General features: G+C 37.6%; 1 protein-coding gene across 1 annotated transcript in view; it reads right to left on the bottom strand.

The window, feature by feature from the left end:
• LOC135704822 (GATA zinc finger domain-containing protein 10-like) overlaps window positions 1–24,763 on the bottom strand; it is a 62,450-nt gene that overhangs the window by 11,790 nt on the left and 25,897 nt on the right. Inside the window, exons 3-4 of the mRNA XM_065226341.1 lie at window positions 16,041–16,225; window positions 15,577–15,953 (exon numbers count right to left, since the gene is read on the bottom strand). Of these exons, the coding sequence (XP_065082413.1) occupies window positions 15,577–15,953; window positions 16,041–16,225 (562 nt within the window). The remainder of the gene's footprint in view (window positions 1–15,576; window positions 15,954–16,040; window positions 16,226–24,763) is intronic.

Here is a 24,763-nt window from a genome sequence, read left to right as displayed (position 1 = left end):
AAATACCCACATTGCGTAATACATCATTTGAATTCACAGTTTTTCTGTATTCAAAAACCGCTATTTCGACTTTATTCATCAAATACCAATTCTGTTTAGTTATCTGCCATCACTGGCAATTCTGAATAATGCGCACCACGCATATAAACATACAACAGTACCGGATCGGTTCTTGAATTCAAAACATCATCCTTGTGAACACGAACACCGGTACTGGAAAATCAGAACCGCACCGTGCAGCGAACTGGTGAACACGGTGCGGTGTTGCTTGCAACTACCAAACCGAACCGAAAGAAGCACCAAACACTCGGTACAACAGATCAGCACATTGGTTATGATTTAGAAATCCGTACCAGTGCTGTACCGGTGTTTTGCCCATCACTGCTTTCTATGCCTCACGGCAGAAATTTCTGTTCACTCAAAGATAAATTAAATCAAAAAAGCTTAAAAAGTATGCAGATTCTCGCTTCACCTTATTGAGTCCGAGCCATGATTACTTCGGTAGTAGTCATGTATGATTAAAATCGAAATAATCTTTCCAGTATTAAATTTTATTCTTTTTCAATACTGATACATAATCAAAAAAGATTAAAATTCAATCAAAAATTATTAAAATAGAATCAAAAATGATTAAAAGTTATTCAAAAAAAGATAATCTACAATCTAATCAACCATGATTAAACTGGGATTCATATCAGATGCTTACTTTTTAGAAAGAGAGGATTAATTTTTAATCATTCGATATGATTAAACTGAGTTTAATGTCAAATTGATTAAATTTCAAGCAAAATGGGAATAGTTAAATTTATCAGTGTACAAAAGGCGTATACCTTTCGTGGGCCGTAATGTTTGTTTACTTTGCACGATAGGTTGCCGGTTGGACAGTTCAATAGGTAGACTTGGCTTCACTCTTGGTGTGACTCATTATACACCAACTCTAGATTGGACTATCCAATGTATGAGGTTGAAGGACTGATGACTCGGTTCGAAAGTCCAAAATTGTGCGTTTTCATCTTTTCCCCGCCCACAAAGGTTTTAAGCTTCGGGAAGCCTTCTTAAGACGGCCTACCGATAACTACTGATAAAAGTTTTGAAAAGCTACCGATAATGAAAAAAAAATAAAATTATCGGTCAAAACTAATTTTAAAATTTTTACTAAGGCAGGTGCAAAATACATAGAAAAATAAATCTAAACACATTGAGAGAGGGACTTAGGCGGAGAGCAATGCTTACAAAATGTAAAGGACTTTGAATGTTTGACTTTGAAACTATTTGTCTGGACTAGGTTTTCAGCGTGTTAAGCTTGAATTATGACGTACAAGAATACGTTCCCAAAAATAATGTGCTGATCAACTCATACAGCTCATATTAAAAAGAAATCCAATTAATTGCGAAAACAATAATTTAAACTCAAACCAATTTCAATTGCTCCACTGCATGAATTCAACTCAAATCAAGGAAATCATCTATCACGCACCGAGAATTAACAGCCAAAACATTGATGGAATAATTTCATCGCCTTTGTCTGCCTCGGTTGTGAGTCACTCCCCCAGCGCTGGACCGATTAAAAATTCAATCAGATAGATTCCGCAGAAATAAAACCGACTCATCACTTACTGGGCTCAACTCGCCAAAGTGAACGGACGGCCAGGGGGAGGTGCCTTGAACCAGAATCATCAGCCCGATTGCCTCTCACTTCAATTAATTAATACTCACCACAAGCGATTAATAAATTGTTTAACCATCACTGCCCGGACTGTGCGAGAATCACAGCAAATCCACAAACGCAAAATAAAACGCACCCGATTAAACCACAACCTCGGGCTTGTTTTCTTTTCGCTATCGATATTGTTCAACGACTCCGCAGAAAACGGCTATCAATTTGGGCTCCGCCGACCGCCGATGGCCGTTTTTCCACCGTTTACCGCGAACGACAAAAAAACAACAACGGTTACGATAATGATGATGATTTGCGTACCCGAACGTAACGCACTCGCGCGGTGGGGCTCCAATCACGTTCCAATTGACCAGATTTCCCAATTGGCGGAGGCCAATTTGGCGCGGTAGTCCACGACTTATGGCTTATTTTCTTTGTTTATTCCGCGAGCTCCGCGAAAACCGAACCGATTTGATGATCGAACACACGCGACTCCACAGCCACCGAGGAAAACACTTCTACTCACATGCGTTACCGAAACGGTAATGATCGTTCGTTTGGTTTGGGTGAGCCACGCTCACTAAGGCGAGCGAGCTGCCAACCGACCCGACAGCGTGCAGTAGAAGGAGGCATCAGCTAAGAAAATTTTCATTCCAGCAGGTGATCATGGCTTTTGTGGACGGCGAATTAACTCCAATTCGATTGACGACGGGTGTCAAAGCGGTTATAGCAGCACTTCGTGTCAATTTTTATTTGAATGCTGAGACATTTTTGGACGCTTTCGGTTTGCAAAAGGTGCTGGTCGAAATTGGAGAAGCTATACCTCAACAGAAATCCAAAACTAAACGACCGCTTTTCGAAGCAAGAAAGGTTGATTCAGCGTTTGATCGGAAAATATATGAACACCCGAAACATTACAACACCGACAAACCGACATGCAACTTAATCTTAACTCTTGATAGAGAATTCGTAACGGCCGATTAAAATGTGCAGCGATGCCATCTGTCAAAACCATAGAAATTTTATATCTAGATAAAAATAATTTGCACGGAATAGATTGGACACGAACCAACTCATACACTTTGTACGCGTGTTCGTGGCTAGGATAAACATTTTACGCAGATGTCAGTGCCTTGATGAGAAATTTCATGGTACTTTGTATGGTCATTCATGTCGGTTTGTCGGTGATTACATTATAGCTTGGTGCAGTTAGAAGCTGAACGCATGCAATCGTCTATATTAGGGTGCCAATTTTTTCGGCTTGTACACACTGGCCTAATCCCTTAGGGGTGGTGCAAAATCATCAAAGTTTTAGGTTTTTATAAGTCTAAAAAATCGCCTACATTGAACGTAAACTAACAAAGCCATTCGATAAAGGAAGTTTGCTCTATCAGATGGTGGTGTTAGATTTCTTGGTTGTGCTTTGATTGTCGAGGAATTTGCGTTTAAAGCCATTGTTTACGTTTTGTTGTTCCGCCTATTTCAATTATTGGTCTAGATATCATTCGAAACCATGCCGGCGCTGGTGGTGTAATGGTAAGAGTGACTGCTCTCTCAACCCAATGGATGGCAATCGATGTCCGTCGGTGATTGGCACTAGATTGCGGAACAGAGACCGACGGTAAATAAAGGAAAGAAGATCATTCGAAACCATCACTACTGTCTTACCTGTCTCATAACGAATATACGCTACGAATATACGCTACGAATATGCGGGAAGATGAACTCGTCTAATGTTGCATTGCAAATGCTATGTTAAATTAGACGAGGTTGTATTCGAGGGACCGCAGATACAACGTATATTCTTTTTAGTCAGGCAACACAGTAGCATCTAATACAAGCTACTTCAAAACCTACCGAATTTAGGCAGAATCCACCCGGATCGGTTAAAACTTAACCTATCAAAAATTGAGTAAACTATGTTGGAATTGACAAGTTTGTCAAATGAACAACGTCGATCGGATTCATGTCGATGTTGTCCATTGGTCAACTTGTTCAGTTTTGACTGATCTGGGTGGATTCTACCCCAATTCGGGTAGTTTTGAAGTAGCGTGTACGTTATGATTCACTAGGGTGGTTCACATATTTTTATTAGGGCGGTCTTTTTCATATTTAAACCTATATTGATCCACCGGGCAAGTGTAGAGTACTGGACAATCTCGTTTTTATATGATCTAGATAAATAAATAGTTTGGCTAACAAGACTATGTCGTTTCTAAAACTATTTTGAAAAAAATTAGTCCCTAGGTTGTGTTTTTATTTGTCTCGGTTTTAGTTCCTTCAGGGGTTCCTAAAACATGACCAGTGTGGTCCTGGGCACTTCAAATGACTACCATGGACGTAGGACCTATTCTAAAATCAATCGAGATTTCTAAATAAACATTTCAATTAGGGTGGTTCATTTTGAGGCTCATCAAGAGATGAATTTCTGATAAGCCACCCTCTAGTTCGATTCATAAACCCAAAATATGATCCTGGGCAAAAATTGGCAAATATTCATGAAATAAACATTGCCAGTAGCTTGTGCCACTTTTTTTTCGAGTGAGTGAACTCAAATCTATCCGTGCATTCGTCTATAGGGAACTGCATCGTCAAGTTAACCTCACTATTTGTAACCTCTGGCAATTTGTTTACATCGACTTAGAGAGAAAAAATATATTCGCGACGCGTCAGTATGAAAATGATCTTAACACTGAAAAAACATAGTAGCATAGTAGACAAACTTGAATTATGTTTGCAGACGATTCATTGAAGCCTTGTTTATCTGATAGCTGCTGTGACACTTCTTCTTCTTCTTCTGGGAATTAATCCAGAAAAAGGAAATAAATCTCTGGAACAACAATATCTGGGAATTTCATTAATGGCATCTGAAAACTCTGAGAATTTATTTTGAAAATTCCAGAATTCCGGAAATTTCATCCAGCAGTTGTGAAAATTTTATAATGAAATCCTGAAATTCCGAGAATTTTATCCGGGAATGCTGAGAATTCCATTAAAGAATTCTGGAAATTTTATCCAGCAGCTCTGAGAATTTTATCCAGGATTTCTGCGAATTCCATTTAATAATTCTGGAAATTTGACCGAGTAATTCTGAGAACGACATCTTAGAATTCTGAGAATGCCAGCCGGAAATTTTGGGAATGTCATCTGAAAATTCTGAGGACTTAACATGAGGATTCAGAGCATTTGATTCGTGAATTCTGGAGACTCCGTCCAAGGATTCAGAAAATTCATACGAGTTATCATGGTTATGACATCAAGAAATTTTGAGAATTTCATACGGAAATTCAGAGGATTCTGAGAATTTCATCTAGGATTTCTGCTAATTCCATTAAATAATTCTGGAAATTTGGCCCAGAAATTCTTAGAACAACATCTTAGACCTTTGGGAATATCAGCCGGAAATTTTGGGAATTTCATCCGAAGACTAAATCTGTTAATTCCGAGAATTTTATTCGTGAATTCTGGAGACTCCGTCCGACAATTCTACAAATTCCTGCGACTTATCATGGTAATGAAATCCAGAAATTCTGAGCATTTTATCCAGAAATTCAGAGAATTTCTTCAAGAGTTCTGGAAATTTGAAATTTAAAGAATTCTGGATATTTGAAACGTGTAATCAAGAGTAACATCTTATCATTCTTGGAATGACTTGGGGACTTTATTTGGGAATTCAGATAATTTTATTCATGGATTCTGGAAACTCCGTCCAAGAATTCAGAAAATTCCTGCGCGTTATCTCGGTTATGACATCCAGAGATTCGGACAAATTTATCCGGAAATTCGGAGAATTTCATCAACGAATTCTGAGAATTTGATCTGGGAATTCTGAGAATTCCATTAAAGAATTGTGGAAATTTCACCCGGTAATTCTGAAAACTACATCTAAGAATGCTGGGAATGCCAGCTGGAAATTTTGGGAATTTCATCCGAAGATTCTGGGGACTAAATCTGTTTATTTCAAGAATTTTATTCGTGAATTCTGGAGACTCCGTCCGACTATTCTGCAAATTCCTGCGAATTATCATGGTTATGACATCCAGAAATTCTGTGAATTTTATCCAGAAATTCAGAGAATTGCTTTAAGAGTTCTGGAAATTTGATACAGTTATTCTGAGAATTTTGTCTGAGAATTTTGAAAATTCCATTAAAGAATTCTGGAAATTTGATCCAGTAATTTTGAAAACGACATCTAATAATTCTGAGAATCCCAGCCAGAAATTTTGGGAATGTTATCCGAAAATCCTGGGTATTCAGACAATTTTATTCATGGAATCTGAAAAATCCTACTAGTTATCATGGATATGATATGACATCCAGAAATTCTGAAAAAAAAAATTCCGAAAAACCTTAGAATTCCATTAAAAAACTCAGGAAATTTGACCAACTAATGTTTAGCGATGAACTATCCAACGGTTAAAAATCTCTCTAATAAAGAAAAAATGAATCTGGGAATTCAAAAAATTTGATTAGTGGATTTTGGAGACTCCGTTCGAGAATTCAGAAAATTTCTGCGAGTTATCATCGTTATGACATTCAGAAATTAATGAATTTCGTTAAAGAATTCTGAGAATTTAATTTGGGAATACTGAGAATTCCATTAAAGAATTGTGGAAATTTCATCCGGTAAACTACATCTAAGAATTCTGGGAATGCCGGCCAGAATTTTTTTTGAATGTCATCCGAAAATTCTGGGGACTTAATCTGGGAATTCAGAAAATTTAATTCGTGGAATCTGAAAATTCCTGCTAGTTACCATAGTGATGACATCCAGGAATGAGAATTTGATCCGAGAATTCTGAGAGTTTCATTAAAGAATTCTGGAAATTTGACCCAGAATTTTATCTAGGAATTCTGGGAAATCGATTAAAGAATTCTAAAAATTTGAATCGTGCAATCAAGAATGACATCTTAGAATTCTTGGAATGCCAGCCGGAAATTATGGGAATGTCTTCTGAAAATTATGGGGACTTTATTTGTGAATTTAGATAATTTTGTAAATGGATTCTGGAAACTCCGTCCAAGAATTCAGAAAACTCCTGCAAATTATCATGGTTATGACATCCAGAAATTCTGACAATTTAATCCGAAAATTCAGGGAATTTCATCAAAGAATACTGGGAATTTGATCTGGGAAGTCTGAGAATTCCATTAAAGAATTGTGGAAATTTCACCCGAAATGCTGGGAATGCCAGCTGGAAATTTTGGGAATGCCAGCTTGAAATTTTGGGAATGTTATCCGAGAATTCTGGGGATTCAGATAATTTAATTCGTGGATTCTGAAAATACCTGCTCGTTATAATGGTTATGACATTCCAAAATTCTGAGAATTTGATCCGAGAATTTTGAGTATTCCATTAAAGAATTCTGGAAATTTGAATCGTGCAATCAAAAACGACATCTCATAATTCTTGGAATGTCAGCTGGAAATTGTGGGAATGTCTTCCGAAAATTCTGGGGACTTTATTTGGGAATTCAGATAATTTTATTCATGGATTCTGGAAACTCTGTCCAAGAATTCTGAAATTTCCTGCGAGTTATCATGGCTATGACATCCAGAAATTCGGACAAATTAATCCGAAAATTCAGAGAATTTCATCAAAGAAAAGCTGAAAATTTTGGGAATTTCATCCGACAATTCTGGGGACTTAATCTGGAACTTCAGATAATTCTATTCATGAATTCTGGAGACTTCGTCCGACAATTCTGCAAATTCCAGAATTTATGAGAAAGTATGAGAATTTTATCTAGAAATTCAGAGCATTTCTTGAAGAATTCTGGAAATTTGAGAATTCCTATTGAAATTTGAAGCAGTAAATCTGCGACATCTAAGAATTCTGGAATGGAAGCCGGAAATTTTGGGAATGTCATCCGAAAATCCTGGAGACTTTATATCGGTGTTCAGAGAATTTTATTCGTGGATTCTGAAAATTCCTGCTAGTTATCATGGTTATGACACCCAATAATTTTTAAAATTTTATCCGAAAATTCTGAGAATTCCATTAAATATTCAGGAAATTTGACCAACTAATGTTAAGAGATGAACTAGCCTACGACTAAAAATCTATCTTATCAAGAAAAAATGACCCAGTAATTCTGAGAACGACTGGGGTCATTACCTGGAAATTCCGATAATTTGATAGGTGGATTCTGGAAACTCCGTCCGAGAATTCAGTAAATTTCTGCGAGTTATCATCGTTATGACATTCAGAAATTATGAGAATTTAATCCGGAAGTTCAGATAATTTCATTAGAGAATTCTGAGAATTTGATCTGGGAATTCTGAGAATTCCATTAAAGAATTGTGGTAATTTAGTCCGTTAATTCTGAAAACGACATCTAAGAATTCTGGGACTGCCAGCCGGAAATTTTAAGAATGCCATCCGAAAATCCTGGAGACTTTATCTTGGTATTCAAAGAATTTTATTCGTGGGTTCTGAAAATTCCTGCTAGTTATCATGGTTATGGCATCTAGAAATTCTGAAAATTTTATCCGAAAATTCTAAGAATTCCATTAAAAAATTCAGGAAATTTGACCAACTAATTTAAAGAGATTATCTAGCCAACGGCTAAAAATCTCTATAAAAAGAAAAAAAAAATGACCCAGTAATTCTGATAACGACTAGGGTCTTTATCTGGGAATTCAGGTAATTTGATTGGTCGATTCTGGAAATTCCGTCCGAGGATTCTGAAAATTCGTGCGAGTTATCATCGTTATGACATTCAGAAATTATGAGAATTTTATCTGGGAATTCTGAGAATTCGATTAAATAATTGCGAAAATTTCACCCGGTAATTCTGAAAAATACATCGAAGAATGCTGGGAATGCTTGCTGGAAATTTTGGGAATGTCTAGTTACCATGGTTATGACATCCAGAAATTCTACGAAATTGAGCCGTGAATTTTGAGAATTTGATCTGGGAATTCTGAGAATTCCATTAAAGAATTATGGAAATTTGAATCGTGCAATCAAGAACGACATCTTAGAATTCTTGGAATGTCAGCCGAACATTTTGGGAATGTCTTCCGAAAATTCTGGGGACTTTATTTGGGAATTCAGATAATTTTATTCATGGATTCTGGAAACTCCGTTCAAGAATTCAGAAAATTCCTGCAAATTATCATGGTTATGACAATCAGAAATTCTGAAAATTTTATCCGTAAATTCTGAAAATTCCATCAAAAAAGTCTGGAAATTTGACCCAGAATTTTATCCGGGAATTCTGGGAAATCGATTAAAAAATTCTAGAAATTTGAATCGTGCAATCAAGAACGACATCCTAGAATTCTGGAAATTTCAGCCGGATATTTCGGGAATGTTATCCGAAAATTCTGGGGACTTAATCTGGGAATTCAGAGAATTTAATTCGTGGATACTGAAAATTCCTTCTAGTTACCATGGTTATGACACCCAGAAATTCTGAGAATTTGATCCAAGAATTCTGAGAATTCCATTAAAGAATTTTGGAAATTGGACCAAGAATTTTATCAAAGAATTCTGAGAATTCCATTGAAGAATTCTGGAAATTTGAATCGTGCAATCAAAAATAAAATCTTGGAGTTCTTGGAATGTCAGCCGGATATTTTAGGAATATCTTCAGAAAATTCTGGAGACTTTATTTGGGAATTCAGATAATTTTGTTCATGGATTCTGGAAACTCCGTCCAAGAATTCTGAAAATTCCTGCGAGTTATAATTATTATGACATCCAGAAATTTTGAGAATTCCATTCAATAATTCCGGAAGTTTCATCGATTAATTCTGAACATTTGATTCAGTTACTCTGAAAACAACATCTTAGAATCCTGGAAAAGCCAGCCGGAGATTTTGGGAATGTCATCTGAAATATCTGGGGACTTTATCTAGGAATTCAGAGAATTTTATTGGTGGATTCTGAAAATTCCTGCGGATCATGAACATGATCATCCAGAAATACTGATAATTCAACACTTGAATTCTGAGAATTCCATTAAAGAAATCTGGAAATTTGATTCAGTAATTATGAAAATTTTATCCGGGAATTCTGAGAATTCCATTACAGAATTCTGAAAATTTAATCTTGTAATTCTGAGAACGACATCTTAGAATTCTGGGAATTTCAGCCGGAAATTTTGGGAATGTCATACAAAAAATCTGGGGATTCAGAGAATTCAATTCGTGGATTCTGAAAATTTCTGCTTATGACATTGTTATGACATTCAGAAATTGTGAGAATTTGATCCGAGAATTCTGAGAATTCCATTAAAGAATTCTGGAAAATTGACCCAGGATTTCTGTGAATTCCGTTAAAGAATTCTGGAAATTTGAATCGTGCCATCAAGAACGACATCTTAAAATACTTGGAATGTCAGCCGGAAATTTTGGAATGTCTTCTGAAAATTCTGGGAATTTATTTGGGAATTCAGATAATTTTGTTCATGGATTCTGGAAACTCCGTCCAAGAATTCAGAAAATTGCTGCGAATTATCATGGACTGAATGTCATATTCAGAAATTCGGACAATTTTATCCTGAAATTCAGAGAATTTCATTAGAGAATACTGATAATTTGATCTGGGAATTCTGAGAATTCCATTAAAGAACTGTGGAAATTTCATCCGGTTATTCTGAAAACTACATCTAAGAATTCTGAGAATACCAGCCGGAAATTTTGGGAATATCATCTGAAAATTCTGGGATCTTAATCTGGGAATTCAGATAATTTAATTCGTGGACTCTGAGAATTCCTGCTAGTTACCATGGTTATGACATCCAAGATTTCTGAGAATTTGATCGGAGAATTCTGAGAATTCCATTAAAGAATTCTGGAAATTTGACCCAGAATTTCATCCGGGCATTCTGGGAAATCCATTGAAGAATTCTGGAAATTTGAATCGTGCAATCAAGAACGACATCTTAGAATTCTCGGAATGTCAACCGGAAATTTTTGGAATGTCTTCCGAACATTCTGGGGGCTTTATTTGGGAATTCAGATAATTTTATTCATGAATTCTGGAATGTCAGCCGAAAATTTTGGGAATGTCTTCCGAAAATTCTGGGGACTTTATTTGGGAATTCAGATAATTTTATTCATGGATTCTGGAAACTCCGTCCAAGAATTCTGAAATTTCCTGCTAGTTAGCATGGTTATAACATCCAGAAATTTTGAGAATTTCATTAAATAATTCCGGAAATTTTATCGATTAATTCTGAGAACTTGATCTCGGAATTCTGGCAATTCCTGAAAACAACATCTAAGAATTCTGGAAATGTCACCCCGAAATGTTGGGAATGTCATCTGAAACTTCTGGGGAATTTAACTAGGAATTCAGAGAATTTTATTGGTGGATTCTGAAAATTCCTGCGGGTTATCATGTTTATGACAACCAGAAATACTGATAATTCGACCCTTGTACTCTGAGAATTCCATTAAAGAAATCTGGAAATTTGATTCAGTAATTATGAGAATTTTATCCGGGAATTCTGAGAATTCCATTAAAGAATTCTGAAAATTATAATCTTGTTATTCTGAGAGCGACATCTTAGAATTCTGGGAATTTCAGCCGGAAATTTTGGGAATGTCATACAAAAATTCTGGGGACTTAATCTGGGAATTCAGAGAATTTAATTCGTGGATTCTGAAAATTTCTGCTTATGACACGATTATGACATTCAGAAATTGTGAGAATTTGATCCGAGAATTCAGAGAATTCCATTAAAGAGTTCTGAAAATTTGACCCAGAATTTTATCCAGGAATTATGTGAATTCCATTAAAGAATTCTGGAAATTTGAATCGTGCAATCAAGAACGACATCTTAGAATACTAGGAATGTCAACCGGAAATTTTTGGAATGACTTCCGAACATTCTGGGGACTTTATTTGGGAATTCAGATAATTTTATTCATGAATTCTGGAAACTCCGTCCAAGAATTCAGAAAATTGCTGCGAGTTAGCATGGTTATGACATCCAGAAATATTGAGAATTTCATCGAATAATTCCGTAAGTTCATCCGAAAATTCTGGGAACTTTAGCTGGGATTTCAGAGAATTTTTTTTTGTTTTTGAAAATTCCTGCTAGTTAACATGGTATGACATCCAGAAATTCTGAGAATTATCCGGGAATTCTTAGAATTTCATTACAGAAATCTGGAAATTTGGCCCAGTAATTCTGAGGATTTCAATCGGGAATTCTGAGAATTCCATTAAAGAATTCTTGAAATTTAATCCAGTAATTCTGAGAATTTTAATCGGGAATTCTGAGTATTTCGTTAAATAATTCTGGAAATTTTACCGAGTAATTATGAGAACGACATTTAAGAATTCTGGGAATTTCAGCGAGATATGTCGAGAACGTCATCCGAAAATTCTGAGGACTTACCCTGGGAATTCAAAGAATTTTATTCATGGATTCTGGAAACTCCGTCCAAGAATTCTGAAAATTCCTGCGAGTTATCATGGATATGAAATCCAGGAGTTCTGAATATTTGATCCGCGAATTCTGAGAATTCCATTAAAGAATTCTGAAAATGTTATCCAGTAATCTGAGAATTTTATCTGGGAATTCTGAGAATTCCATTAATGAAGTAATTCTGAAAACGACATCTAGGAATTCTGAGAATGCCAACCGGAGATTTGAGAATGTCATCCGAAAATCCTGGAGACTTTATCTCGGTATTCAGAGAATTTTATTCGTGGATTCTGAAAATTCCTGCTAGTTACCATGGTAATGACATCCAGGAATTCTCATAACTTGATCCAAGAATTCTGAGAATTTGGTCCGAGAATTCTGAGAATTCCATTAAAGAATTCTGGAGATTAGACCAAGAATTTAATCCGAGAATTGAGAGAATTCCATTAACGAATTCTGGAAATTTGAATCGTACAATCAAAACCGACATCTTAGAATTCTTGGAATGTCAGCCGGACATTTTGGGAATGTCTTTAAAAAATACTGGGGACTTTATTTGGGAATTCATATAATTTTATTCATGGATTCTGGAAACTCCGTCGAAGAATTCTGAAAATTCCTGCGATTTATCATGGTTATGACATCCAGAAATTCTGACAATTTTATCCGAAAATTCAGAGAATTTCATCAAAGAATTTCGAGAATTTGATCTGGGAATTCTGAGAATTTCATTAAAGAATTGTGGAAATTTTACCCAGTAATTCTAAAAACAACATCTAAGAATGCTGGGAATGCCAGCCGGAAATTTGGGAATTTCATCCGAAAATTCTGGGGATTCAGAGAATTTAATTCGTGGATTCTGAAAATTCCTGCTAGTTATAATGGTTATGACATCCCGAAATTCTGAGAATTTCATCCGAGAATTCCATTAAAGAATTATGGAAATTTGAATGGTGCAATTAAAAACGACATCTTAGAATTCTTGGAATGTCAGCCGGAAATTTTGGGAATGTCTTCCAAAAATACTGAGGACTTTATTTGGGAGTTCAGATAATTTTTATTCATGGATCCTGGAAACTCCGTCCAAGAATTCTGAAAATTCCTGTGAGTTAGCATGGTTATGACATCAAGAAATTCTATTTTATCCGGAAGTTCAGAGAATTTCATCAAAGAATTCTGAGAATTTTATTGGGGAATTCTGAGAATTTCATTAAATAATTCCGGAAATTTGATCGACTAATTCTGAGAATTTGGTCTTGGAATTCTGGCAATTCCATTAAAGAATTCTGAACATTTGATCCAGTAATTCTGAAAACAACATTTTAGAATTCTGGAAATATCAGCCGGAAATTTTGGGAATGTCATCTGAAATTTCTGGGGATTTTATCTGGGAATTCAAAGAATTTTATTGGTGGATTGTGTAAATTCCTGCGGACTATCATGTTCATGACATCCAGAAATACTGATAATTCAACACTTGAATTCTGAGAATTCCATTAAAGAAATCTGGAAATTTGGTTCAGCAATTAAGAGAATTTTATCCGGGAATTCTATTAATATCATTAAAGAATTCTGGAAATTTAATCTTGTTATTCTTAGAACGATATCTAAGATATCTGGAAATTTCAGCCGGAAGCATCCGAAAATTCCGGAGACTTAATCTGGGAATTCAGAGAATTTTATTCGTGGATTCTGGAAAATCCGTCCGAAAATTCCTGCGAGTTACCATGACATCCACAAGTTCTAAGAATTTTATACGGGAATTCTGAGAATTCCATTGAAGAATTCTTGAAATTTAATCCAGTAATTCTGAAAATATTATCCGGAAATTCTGAGAATTCTGTTAAATAATTCTGGAAATTTGACCCAGTAATTATGAGAACGACATCTTAGAATTCTATTAGCCATCCGGAAATTTTAGGAATGTCATCCGAAAATTCTGGCATTTCAGAGAATGTTATTCGTTGATTCTGAAAATTCCTGCTAGTTATCGTGGTTATGACATCCAGAAATTCTGATAATTTATCCGGGAATTCTTGGAATTCCATTACAGAAATCTGGAGAATTGATCCAGTAATTCTGAGAATTTTCATCGGGAATTTTGTGAATTTCATTGAAGAATTCTTGAAATTTAATCCAGTAATTCTGTCATAACCATGATAACTATCCGGGAATTCTGAGAATTGCGTTAAATAATTCTGAAAATTTGACCGAGTAATTATGAGAACGACATCTAAGAGTTCTGGAAATTACAGCCAGAAATTTTGGGAATGTCATCCGAAAACTCTGAGGACTTAATCTGGGAATTCAGAGAATTTTATTCGTGGATTCTGGAAACTCCGTCTGAGAATTCTGAAAATTCCTGCGAGTTATCATGGATATGAAATCCAGGAGTTCTGAAAATTTTATCCGGAAATTCTGAGATTTCCATTAATGAATTCTGGAAATTTTATACAGTAATTCTGAGAATTTATTCCGGAAATTCTGAGATTTCCATTAAAGAATTCTGGAAATTTGATGCAGTAATTCTTAGATTTTAATCCGGGAATTCTGAGGTTTTTATCCAGGAATTCAGAAAATTTCATTCGTGAATTCTGGAAGCTCCGTCCGAGGATTCATAAAATTCCTGCAAGTTCATGGTTATGAAATCCAGATATTCTGGGAATTTTTTCCGGGAGTTCTATGGATTCCATTAAAAAATTCTGGAAATTTGATCCACTCATTCTGAAAACGACATCTTAGAATTCTAGGATTGTTGGCCGGAAATTTTGGGAATGACATCCGAAAATTCCGGGGATTTTATCAGGGAATTCAGACAATTTTATTCGTTGATTCTGGAAACTCCGCCCGGGAATACTGAAAATTGCTTCCGGCAATGAATGGCAGCAAGGAATCTTGTTTGAACCTCTCCGGTTGCCGGAGCTGTCCTCTTTACCAAATCACTCCATCACAATGGCATTGTCTTTTCGTCATAATTGTTTATACAAAGCGTAGGTCTATCTGTGATGTGCTCTGTTCGCATACGTTTCAAGCCAAATAAAATGTAAAACAAACGTGTTGCGTGTTGATTTCTAACGAGAAGGAGGCCAAATGGATACATCGAATCTACAATCCTGCCATTGAATCGATCACCTATCCTGGAGTTCTGAGAACATGATTACATCCGGAAATTCTGGGTTCACTTCCCGGGCATTTTGGGAATTTCGTTCGAAAATTCATCCAGCTTTCCAAAATACTGAGATATGCATGAAACGCGTTCAATGATCTCATAATATGATTTATTTTTATAAATATCCAATCAACTTTGCATGACCGCACAAACCATGCGAACATTAAGCGATAACTTCATCTGAACAACCAAAATGAGACTCGGTCGCAGACGCTTTCAATTTGATATTTAAAGTTTGTCACCATGCAGTCATGCGGTCCCAATCCCCCCCTCCGCCCACCCACTGCATGCAACCGCAAGGAACGTGGATAAAGAGACTGCAAACAAATACAATCAAGAAACACTCGATATCTGTACTCACATTCTTTGCGCGTTCAGCAAGTCTTGAAACGACGAACTCTGGTTCCGCTGCAGTGGAGCCCTCCGTCCCAGCTGTTGTAGTTGTTGTTGTTGTTGTTGTTGTTGTTGCTGTTGCTGCTGCTGCTGCTGCTGCTGCTGCTGCTGCAAGCTCTGATAGCTGATCCGCGGTGGAAGGCTTGCAAATTCACTGCCGTCGTTGAGCAAAAAATTACTATTGACACCGAAGCGGTAGGGATTCTGCTGTTGAATGACACCACCAATCACGCTGCCGCCACTTAGGTCCAGCGGTAGTGTCTGTTGCTGCTGATGATGCAGCTGAGTTGGCGAAAACAGTCCGATATTCGATGGCGATGACGAGTTTGGCGCGTCAAGGTAGCTCTGTTGAGAATGGAAATGATTTTTATTTGAACCGATGGTGACAGTTGTGAGGTGTGGCACTGCGTGGGCAGAACGGATCAAACTTACCAAATTGGGCGGAAGCGACAGTGGTTCGCCTCCCTTCAGAGTGGGACTGTCCAGCTGATCCGGCGAGTCCTGGCTGGTGGCGTTCTCCAGACCCCGGATGGCATTGGCCAGCCAAACGTCCAAGTGTTTCGACGGGTTGAACGAGGGCGGTTGTTGTTGCTGCTGTTTGCTGGATGATTTTTTCTCTGTTGTGCCGCCAAGGAATCAAATAACAAAAACAAACAGAAAACAAAATCCATTATTCAGCGAGGGTGGCGTGTTTAAAAACGGATCGACTGGGAGAGGGGGGCGGGGGGATAGAAGTTACGTGCTCTGGTGCTCTGTAGATTAGTGGTGGTGTGGTAGTGAACCTCTTTAACACTAAAACGCGCAAATATGTATTTTCACCTACGATACGTACAGTTGTTTTTTTTTTATTCGCACAAGGACGCCTGACTTCGATGTTAAGTTTTTGTTATTTCGCTGATTTTTAAAACGCCGCGGGCATGCTTTTCGCTCTGATTCTTCATTGTTGTTGAGTGCGATAGCTTTGCCAATGCCATAACCTGAACTTGTCCGTTGGCGGTTCGCAGGCAAGCGATCGGTGGGTGGCAGAGGAAAATGCTCGGATAACCTGACTGGCTGGATACCTACCTTATGCATAGCATTTACATACACACAAATGGCATTGTTTGCATTCTGATAAACCATTTCGTCAACTCTTTCCCTCCATATGATCCATGAAATTTTTATGCGTGGGTTATGGTGGGGTATGCGGACCGAACGACTACTCTGCAGAATTATAAAACTTTATATCTCACACACTCGACACTCCTAAATTGGGGTGGACACTCAAAGCAGAGAGACATTTTTCCGATTTGGTGACAAAGGAAAATTTCATTCCTATCCTTACTTTCTTTTGGCATTTAAATGTTTCAAACAAACTTGATGAAGATCTATGAAGCAAGTGCGTAAGCTGTGTCTACCGGTCGGTTATTTATGGAACCATTGATTGGGTGCGTGCATAAAGGGTGTCCACGATGAAATTGCCACACTATGAAATTGCTCTAACTTTTTAACCGTTGGGTAGAATTTAATGAAAATTTGGGTGGATTTAGTTCATAGTGCATTACTTACATCCTGCAAGTTTTAAAGTCCTGTGATCAAAACTCGCGGAAATGGAGTCGAAAGAACAGCTCGTGCGTGATAAAATCTTGCGCATTCATCACGAGAACAAGGATCTCTCGCATCGTTCCATCGCTAAAACGTTGAGAATCGCGAATTCCACGGTGTCACGAGTGATTAAGCGGTTCGAGGAACGGTTGACCACCGATCGGAAGCCCAGAAGTGAAGGAAAAAGTATTCCGTACAACACCAAAAATCACAACCGCGTAGTTGGGGCCTTCAACCGAAATCCGAACGCCTCCGTTAGGGATGTGGCTAAGAAGCTGCACCTAAGCCAAAGTTTTGTCCAGAAGGCCAAAACTAAGGCTGGGCTTCGAACGTTCAAGGTACAAAAGGCCGCTAATCGCGACGAGAAGCAGAACAAGTCCGCCAAAACCCGTGCCAGGAAGTTGTACCTCAACATGCTGACGAAAGTTGAATGCTGCATCATGGACGACGAAACATATGTGAAGGCCGACTTCAAACTACCTGTTTTTCACGGCCAAGGATAAGTTCAGCGTTCCGGAGCATGTCCGCACTCAGAAGATGTCCAAATTTGCGAAGAAGTTCCTGGTTTGGCAATCCATCTGCACGTGCGGGAAGCGGAGTGCACCTTTCGTGACCCAGGACACGATGAACGGACAGGTGTACATAAAAGAGTGTCTCCAGAAGCGGCTGCTTCCTCTCCTGAAGACCCACAACGTCCCAACAATCTTCTGGCCGGATTTGGCCTCATGCCACTACTCCAAGGACGTGCTGAAGTGGTATGCGGACAATAAGGTCAATTTCGTGCCGAAAATGTTCAACCCTCCCAACACTCCGGAGCTCCGCCCCATCGAGAAGTACTGGGCGATTATGAGGCAGCACCTTCTTAAACGACCTAAGGTAGTGAAGACAGTCGAGGAACTGAAGAAAGTATGGGTTTACATGCAAAAAACGGTTGATTCACAGGTTGTGCAGAATCTTATGGCCGGGGTTAAGGCCAAGGTGCGGGCATTTGCGTATGGACTGTAAATAAAATACGAGTAAAATGGTAAAATGAAGTTTAATAGTTATTTCTCAATCCCTGAAAATTTGATGGCAATCGGATGAAAACTCGAATTTTGCGAATCAATTTTGTGTGTGGCAATTTCATCGTGGACACCCTTTAGAGCAGGTTTCAAATTTTTTCAAGCACGAAATACACTCTAGGAAAAATGTCTTTTTTTGTAAATGTCCGTACTAAGATTATTTCACAGCTTTCTAAGAAGTTTTACCGAAATCGCAACAGCAACGTACGATAAACGGATCGGCGATTTTTTGCAAATTTCCACAGATAACCACAAGAAAAATCACCGAACTGTTTACCGAACGATCAGCTGTTGAGATTTCGGTAAATCTTTACAGAAATCTGTGTAACCTAAATGACGTAGGGTACATGTCCCTAACCTCGGTCTAATATGATGCCTTCATTTACATATTATGCCATATCCTATTTAATAATTGAGCTTCAACAGATATTTCACTGCCAACATACAAGCTTAAATATCCTTATTATTTGGATGTTACCCAGGTAACAATTTGATGCTTAACAAGTGTTGTTTAATCGTTTTTAATTCAGCCTTAGTTTGAATAATTGTTGTACATAGACCACTTTAACCTTTGGTTCAGCTTTTAAACATCTAAATCTAGTGAATTTAATCAGCCGAAAGCTTAACAGTTACATAAATTATAATCTTTTTAAGGCATTAAATAACAGTCTTTTCCAACACTTGTTCAGCCTTACAGTTTTATTTAAAAAAAAATAATGGAAAACCGCTTCATATCTTAAATATTTTTACGGGACTGCAACAAACAAGGTGCTGAATAATTGAATAATCATTAGGCATCAATCATACCTACTGGACCACTTAAGCAGATATGATCATTAACTTGAAAAACGTCAAATTTAAATTGAATAACAGCAACCGGAAGAGTGTCATACAGAAATGCAGAATTGTAAACAACAACTAGTGACAGTAAAACATTCCCCTCATTTTCAAGTGTAGTTAATACAATGTGGACCCAAGTGCGCGATTTATTTCGATTGTCATGGGGAAGCTATTTTAGTGCCATAATTGAGTTGTATTTTTGGAATGCTGTCTGAAATTTCAGTGCAATATAGCAGTCAAAACACGGAAATACAAATGTTTATTCTCCCGACGTCGCCGCATCCCACTTCCACCTGGAGTTATTCCTAAAAAACTCCTATAGGGAAGAGCGCTACTTCGTCGTAATCGCCCATTTCCGTTCTATTGAGCAGAAATCATCAATAATATCAATGATTTCACCATGCACAACACAATAATACGTTTGTTCCGATGCGTTAGTTCATTAGCTACGACATAAATCCTATTAGAGCGCATTGTATGCATATTTACGCTCATTGTTCTCAAAACAAAAGAAGCGCTCCTAGCGCATCCCCTTTTTCTCCGTTTATCCGTAGGACGAAGAAAATCTAATGGAGTTTCAATGCGTTTGGACGGAATTGAAACCCGTAGGACGAATTTAGAAGCAAGAAGCAGTGTTAGATTTTTAATAATATCTCAACATTGTTTAACTCTTTATCAAATCTAACGGTACGTATGGAAAGGTGGATAAATTTAGAAGTTATCTTTGATGAAAACATTCCATGTTTTGTTCAAACGCTTTACAAAAAGCGTGGTAAAGTGCGGGATGTCCTTAGTAGGACGGAAATTAGATCAAAAACCCTACCTTGTCTCTACTGCTGCCGCTGCTTGGGATTAGAAAGGTAGGCAGTGAATTCAGAAAAAACTAAAATGCTGGAAATACAACGAGTGAAACTGACTACATTTAACAAATCAGGCTATCAAAGTATTTGTAGTGCATTGCTGATTTGTGGAGTAGTGTTAAGCTAAAATAAGGCTTGTTCAATTCCCTTATTGAGTTGAATTATGGGAATACAATTAGCTTCATGCACTACTAATCAACTATACATTCAGCCTGCTGTTAATCAGCTTTGTACACCTTAAATCAACCAATAACCAGCTTCTGTTATTACTGTTCAGCTTGAATTGTTACTTGGGTGATTAGGCACGATGGAAAATTGTAAAACTCACCATTTTAACATGAAAACTCTTCAGGTACGTGGATGAATGTCGGTCTACTGTACTCAAATTGGATCTATCAATGGATGCAACTTTGGTCTATCGAAGATGACCCTCCTACAAAGGTCCGACATCTGAAATCGCGCTTCTTTTTCATTCCTTATCATTCATACGTAACCACATTGTTGACGTCATCTAAACTTCTCGCGTAAGAACTGATGAGGAAGAAAGAGCCAGTGTTTTTTTTCGGTTGATCCAGATAACATAAACCACGATGCTTTTAGAATCATCATAAAAGCCAAATAGATCATCTAACGCCCACACATATAATGAACTGTCAAGTCAATTCTAGATCAACATGTGAAATGGACCTATGTAAACAATGGCTCGCGGATTGAGACTCATTCAGGCAAACCAAAAGCAGCATCTGGCAGAGTTAGTTTGCTCGATCAAATGGTGTAGTTAATTCGCGTGGACGTGTTGTGATTCATGAGCAATCGTGTAAAGTCATTATTTACATTCGGGTCCTAGGACCTTACAACATGTTGCTCTAGAAGTAATAGCACCGAAGGGCCTAAATCGGAATTTTAATGCACGGCCGATGAGATCGACTGAAAATTGAGTGGTTTTCCACTCATAATCTCAAACATGTAGGTCAAATAATAAATCCATTAGATTTTAACAAAACTTTCATGAGATCTCATAATTGGGAATCGCACCACCAAATCACATGAACCTTACAGGGGTTACTCAAAATAACTAGGATGGGCAAATTTTTGGTCAACTTTGGAGTATTGTAACTTCGTCAAATATGATCCGATTTTAAATCTTCCAAGAGCATTTGACTGAAAAACTAATATTGTTCTACGGTGTAGCAACGAAAATAATCCTGGTCACCGGATACCGGAGATATTCCGGGTTTCCGGAGGGCTTGTCTAACTTGCTAAATTTTTGGTGAAATTTTATATATGATGCTGGTTAAATATAAATATTTTTAGTAAATACAACGAAAGAAGAACCATTTCTAAAGCGAATCATATACCAAGAACTAAACTCGGCCTATAATCAACGGAGATATGGCCATTTCCCTGGAATCGGTTCTGGTGGAGGGTTCTGAATGCGGGCAGATCATTTAATCACTCAAAACATGCCGTGCGACAGCTCTTTCTTTATGGTTTCTCGTCAATAGACTTTCGATAAACTTTAAATGCATCATTGGTCACATTGGCCACTCTCGGAACATCCAGTATGCCCCCGGGGAAACCTCGAGCAGGGGACAATTGCATTTTTACACCAAAACATGCCATGCGACAGCTCATTCTTCATGGTTTTTCATGAATAGGCATTCATTAAACTTCAAATGGATCAGTGACCACACTGGCAGCTCTCGGAATCACGGGATACCCCCGGGGGGAACCTGTAGTAGAGGCAATTGCGTTTTTACTCAAAAACATGCCGTGCGATAGCTCTTTTTTTCGCTCTCGGAACTACTGGATACCTCCTGGGGAACCTGTAGCAGGGGACAATTGCGTTTGTACTCAAAAACATGCCGTGCGACAGCTCTTTCTTCATGGATTTCATGAATATGCTTTCTATAGAATTTAAGTGGATCATTGACCACATTGACTTTTCCGGAGTCACTGGAATGCCCTGGGGGGAACCTGTTGTAGGATGCAATCACATTTTTAGACAAAACAATTGCATTGGGGAGCTCATTCAGGAACCAGCAGATGCTCCAGGATAACATGTAAGAGGAAAATTGTATTTCCACTTCACAATGCCGTTCGACAGCTTGAACTATCTGAAGTCTTGAAATAGACCATTGACTACTAGCAGTGGATAGGGAGATTAGGTCTTTAAACTCTGGTTGTAGACCAATAAAAGCATCTCTCTTGTTTTAATGTAAGGTGTAGCAAGAGCACAACAACAACTCTTTAATGAACAAAATGAATGTCGACGTCAGCTCTAGCACTTTTGTGCTAGCTAGTGACCATCAGTTAGTGCCATTTCCTGCATTTCAAATAAACAATAGTGACAGTGCGAATAAACCATTCTTATTTGAAAAGTTGCGCTTTTAATCTGGGTTCCAAAGCTATTTCCTATTTGCAAAGCTATGTATTATTTATGAATTATTATTTATAAATTAAGAATGCCATTTAAAATTGCAGGAAAATGTTATAATGGAACCGTCTAATATGATGTTGGACCACCATTTGGTTCAATAACAGCTTGGATTCGTCTGGGAATTGATTCATAAAGTTTTTGGATGGCTTCTAGTGGAATGTTGTACCATTCTTGGATCAGAAGATGTTCAAGCGTTTTCAACGACTATATTATATTTAAATCCGGCGACTGTGCTGGCCATGGCAGGTGTGTAAAGTCCTCGTCGTGTTCCGCACTACAGATTCCCCCCAGGACATTCCAGTCAATGTGGTCATCCCACGAAAGGTTAATGTGGTCAATTCTATAGAAAGCATATTCATGAAAATCCATGAAGAAAGAGCTGTCGCACGGCATGTATTGGTGTAAAAACGCAATTGACCCCTGCTACAGGATCCCTCGAGGGTATCCCGTGATTCCAAGAGCGGCCAATGTGGTCAATGATTCATTTGAAGTTTATGGAAAGCCTATTCTTGAAAAACCATGAAGAATGAGCTGTCGCACGGCATGTTTTGGTGTAAAAATGCAATTGTCCTCTGCTCCAGGTTCCCCCGGGGGCATACTGGATGTTCCGAGAGTGGCCAATGTGGTCAATGATGCATTTAAAGTTTATCGAAAGTCTATTGACGAGAAACCATGAAGAAAAAGCTGTCGCACGTCATGTTTTGAGTGATTAAATGATCTGCCCGCATTCAGAATCCTTCACCAGAACCGATTCCAGGGAAATGGCCATATCTCGGTTGATTATAGGCCGATTTCAGTTCTTGGCATATGATTCACTTTAAAAATGGTTCTTCTTTCGTTGTATTCACTAAAAATATATATATTTAACCAGCATCATATATGAAATTTCACCAAAAATTTAGCAAGTTAGACAAGCTCACCGGAAACCCGGAATATCTCCGGTATCCGGTGACCAGGATTATTTTCGTGGCTACACCGTAGAACAATATTAGTTTTCCAGTCAAATGCTCTTGGAAATTTTAAAACGGATCATATTTGACAAAGTTACAACACTCCAAAGTTGACCAAAAATTTGCCTATCCTAGTTATTTTGAGTAACCCATGTGTTCAATGAATTTTATGTGATTTATCACATAGAATTCATGTCATCATATGAATATTATGTGAATTTCAGATAAAAATCAACAATTTTGCTTTTGGAAAAATATCATGTGCATTCCCAATGGAAACTATATGAAAACTTTTTTCAGTGTACGCAGGTGTGTGGAAGCTGCCTTCCTGCACATCGATTCCGTCCGTGATTGACACTAGATTTCGAAACAGAGACCGACGTTAAGTAAAGGAATGAATAAGAAGAAGAAGAAGACCGAATAAGATAAAACCATGTTTCACGTATCCAGTGACGTTTTCTTATCGGATTCCCCCATCGGAGTAAAGAGCTACAGAAGCTTTGTAGACGCAAATGGACGTACCGTTTCGACCCGTTTTGCCTTCGGGACTTTTCAGTGGAGTGAACAGGTAAAGAAACTATCCGCAATGTTACTGGAAACTGACGTTTGATTATGAGATTTTCCTACAGGAGTAAAGAGTTGCAGACTCGTCGTCTACGCAAATGTTTTCACCAATACCAATATAAAGTCATCATATAAATTTCGTAGGCCATAATTACTGGAGTTTATGGACAGAAATGAAGTGTGAAAGCTGACGACCTGTCCAGGGCTGGTAGTGATCACTGCGGTCAAAAATAGTGATTTTAGTGACCATGTTGAAGAAATAAGTGACTAAATAGTGACTTATAGTTGTAAAAATAGTGACCAAAAGTGACCTAAGAGAAGAAAAGTAGTCGTTATAATGACACACCATATAAATGTTTGATGTTTTAGACTTATTTAATTAGAATCTCAAAAACACTTATGTCCGATTAAACCCTTTAAAGCGATAGATTAAATAGAAAGTTTATGGCTAAGCCCACGGTATTAGTCAGGGTGTCTACTAATTGCAAAAACCTTGAAAACCTGGAAGTCTCAGAGAATTTGATAATTTTATTACTAAGGATATTGAAAATAAAAGAATGTTTTTTTAAATCCAAGCATTTAATTTTTCTCACAGGGGATAAATCTTCAGTAACAAATAAATTGAAAAAAAAAACAGTGGCTTGAAATGTTTTTGATTTTTTTTTTATAACTTGCATATTTCCTAGAAATTTTAAATTTGAACTAGTTCTAGAGCTAAAACCTATAATGCTTCAAGAAATTTTCAAGAATCTTAAGTCAAATTCCATGCACAGTTTTAAAGGCTCGTGGAATTTCATTATAATTTCTAAGGACCTCATTCCAAGGGAGTTCTGGAAAAAAAACATCAAATGCAATC

The sequence above is a fragment of the Ochlerotatus camptorhynchus genome, unplaced genomic scaffold (genome assembly GCF_037179485.1).
Source record: "Ochlerotatus camptorhynchus isolate MF236.1 unplaced genomic scaffold, CSIRO-AGI_Acam_v1.1 ptg000248l, whole genome shotgun sequence".
In the NCBI taxonomy this organism is placed as follows: Eukaryota; Metazoa; Arthropoda; class Insecta; order Diptera; family Culicidae; genus Ochlerotatus; species Ochlerotatus camptorhynchus.
Note: the sequence above shows the minus strand (reverse complement) of the source record. Positions and strands in the feature narration are given on the sequence as shown.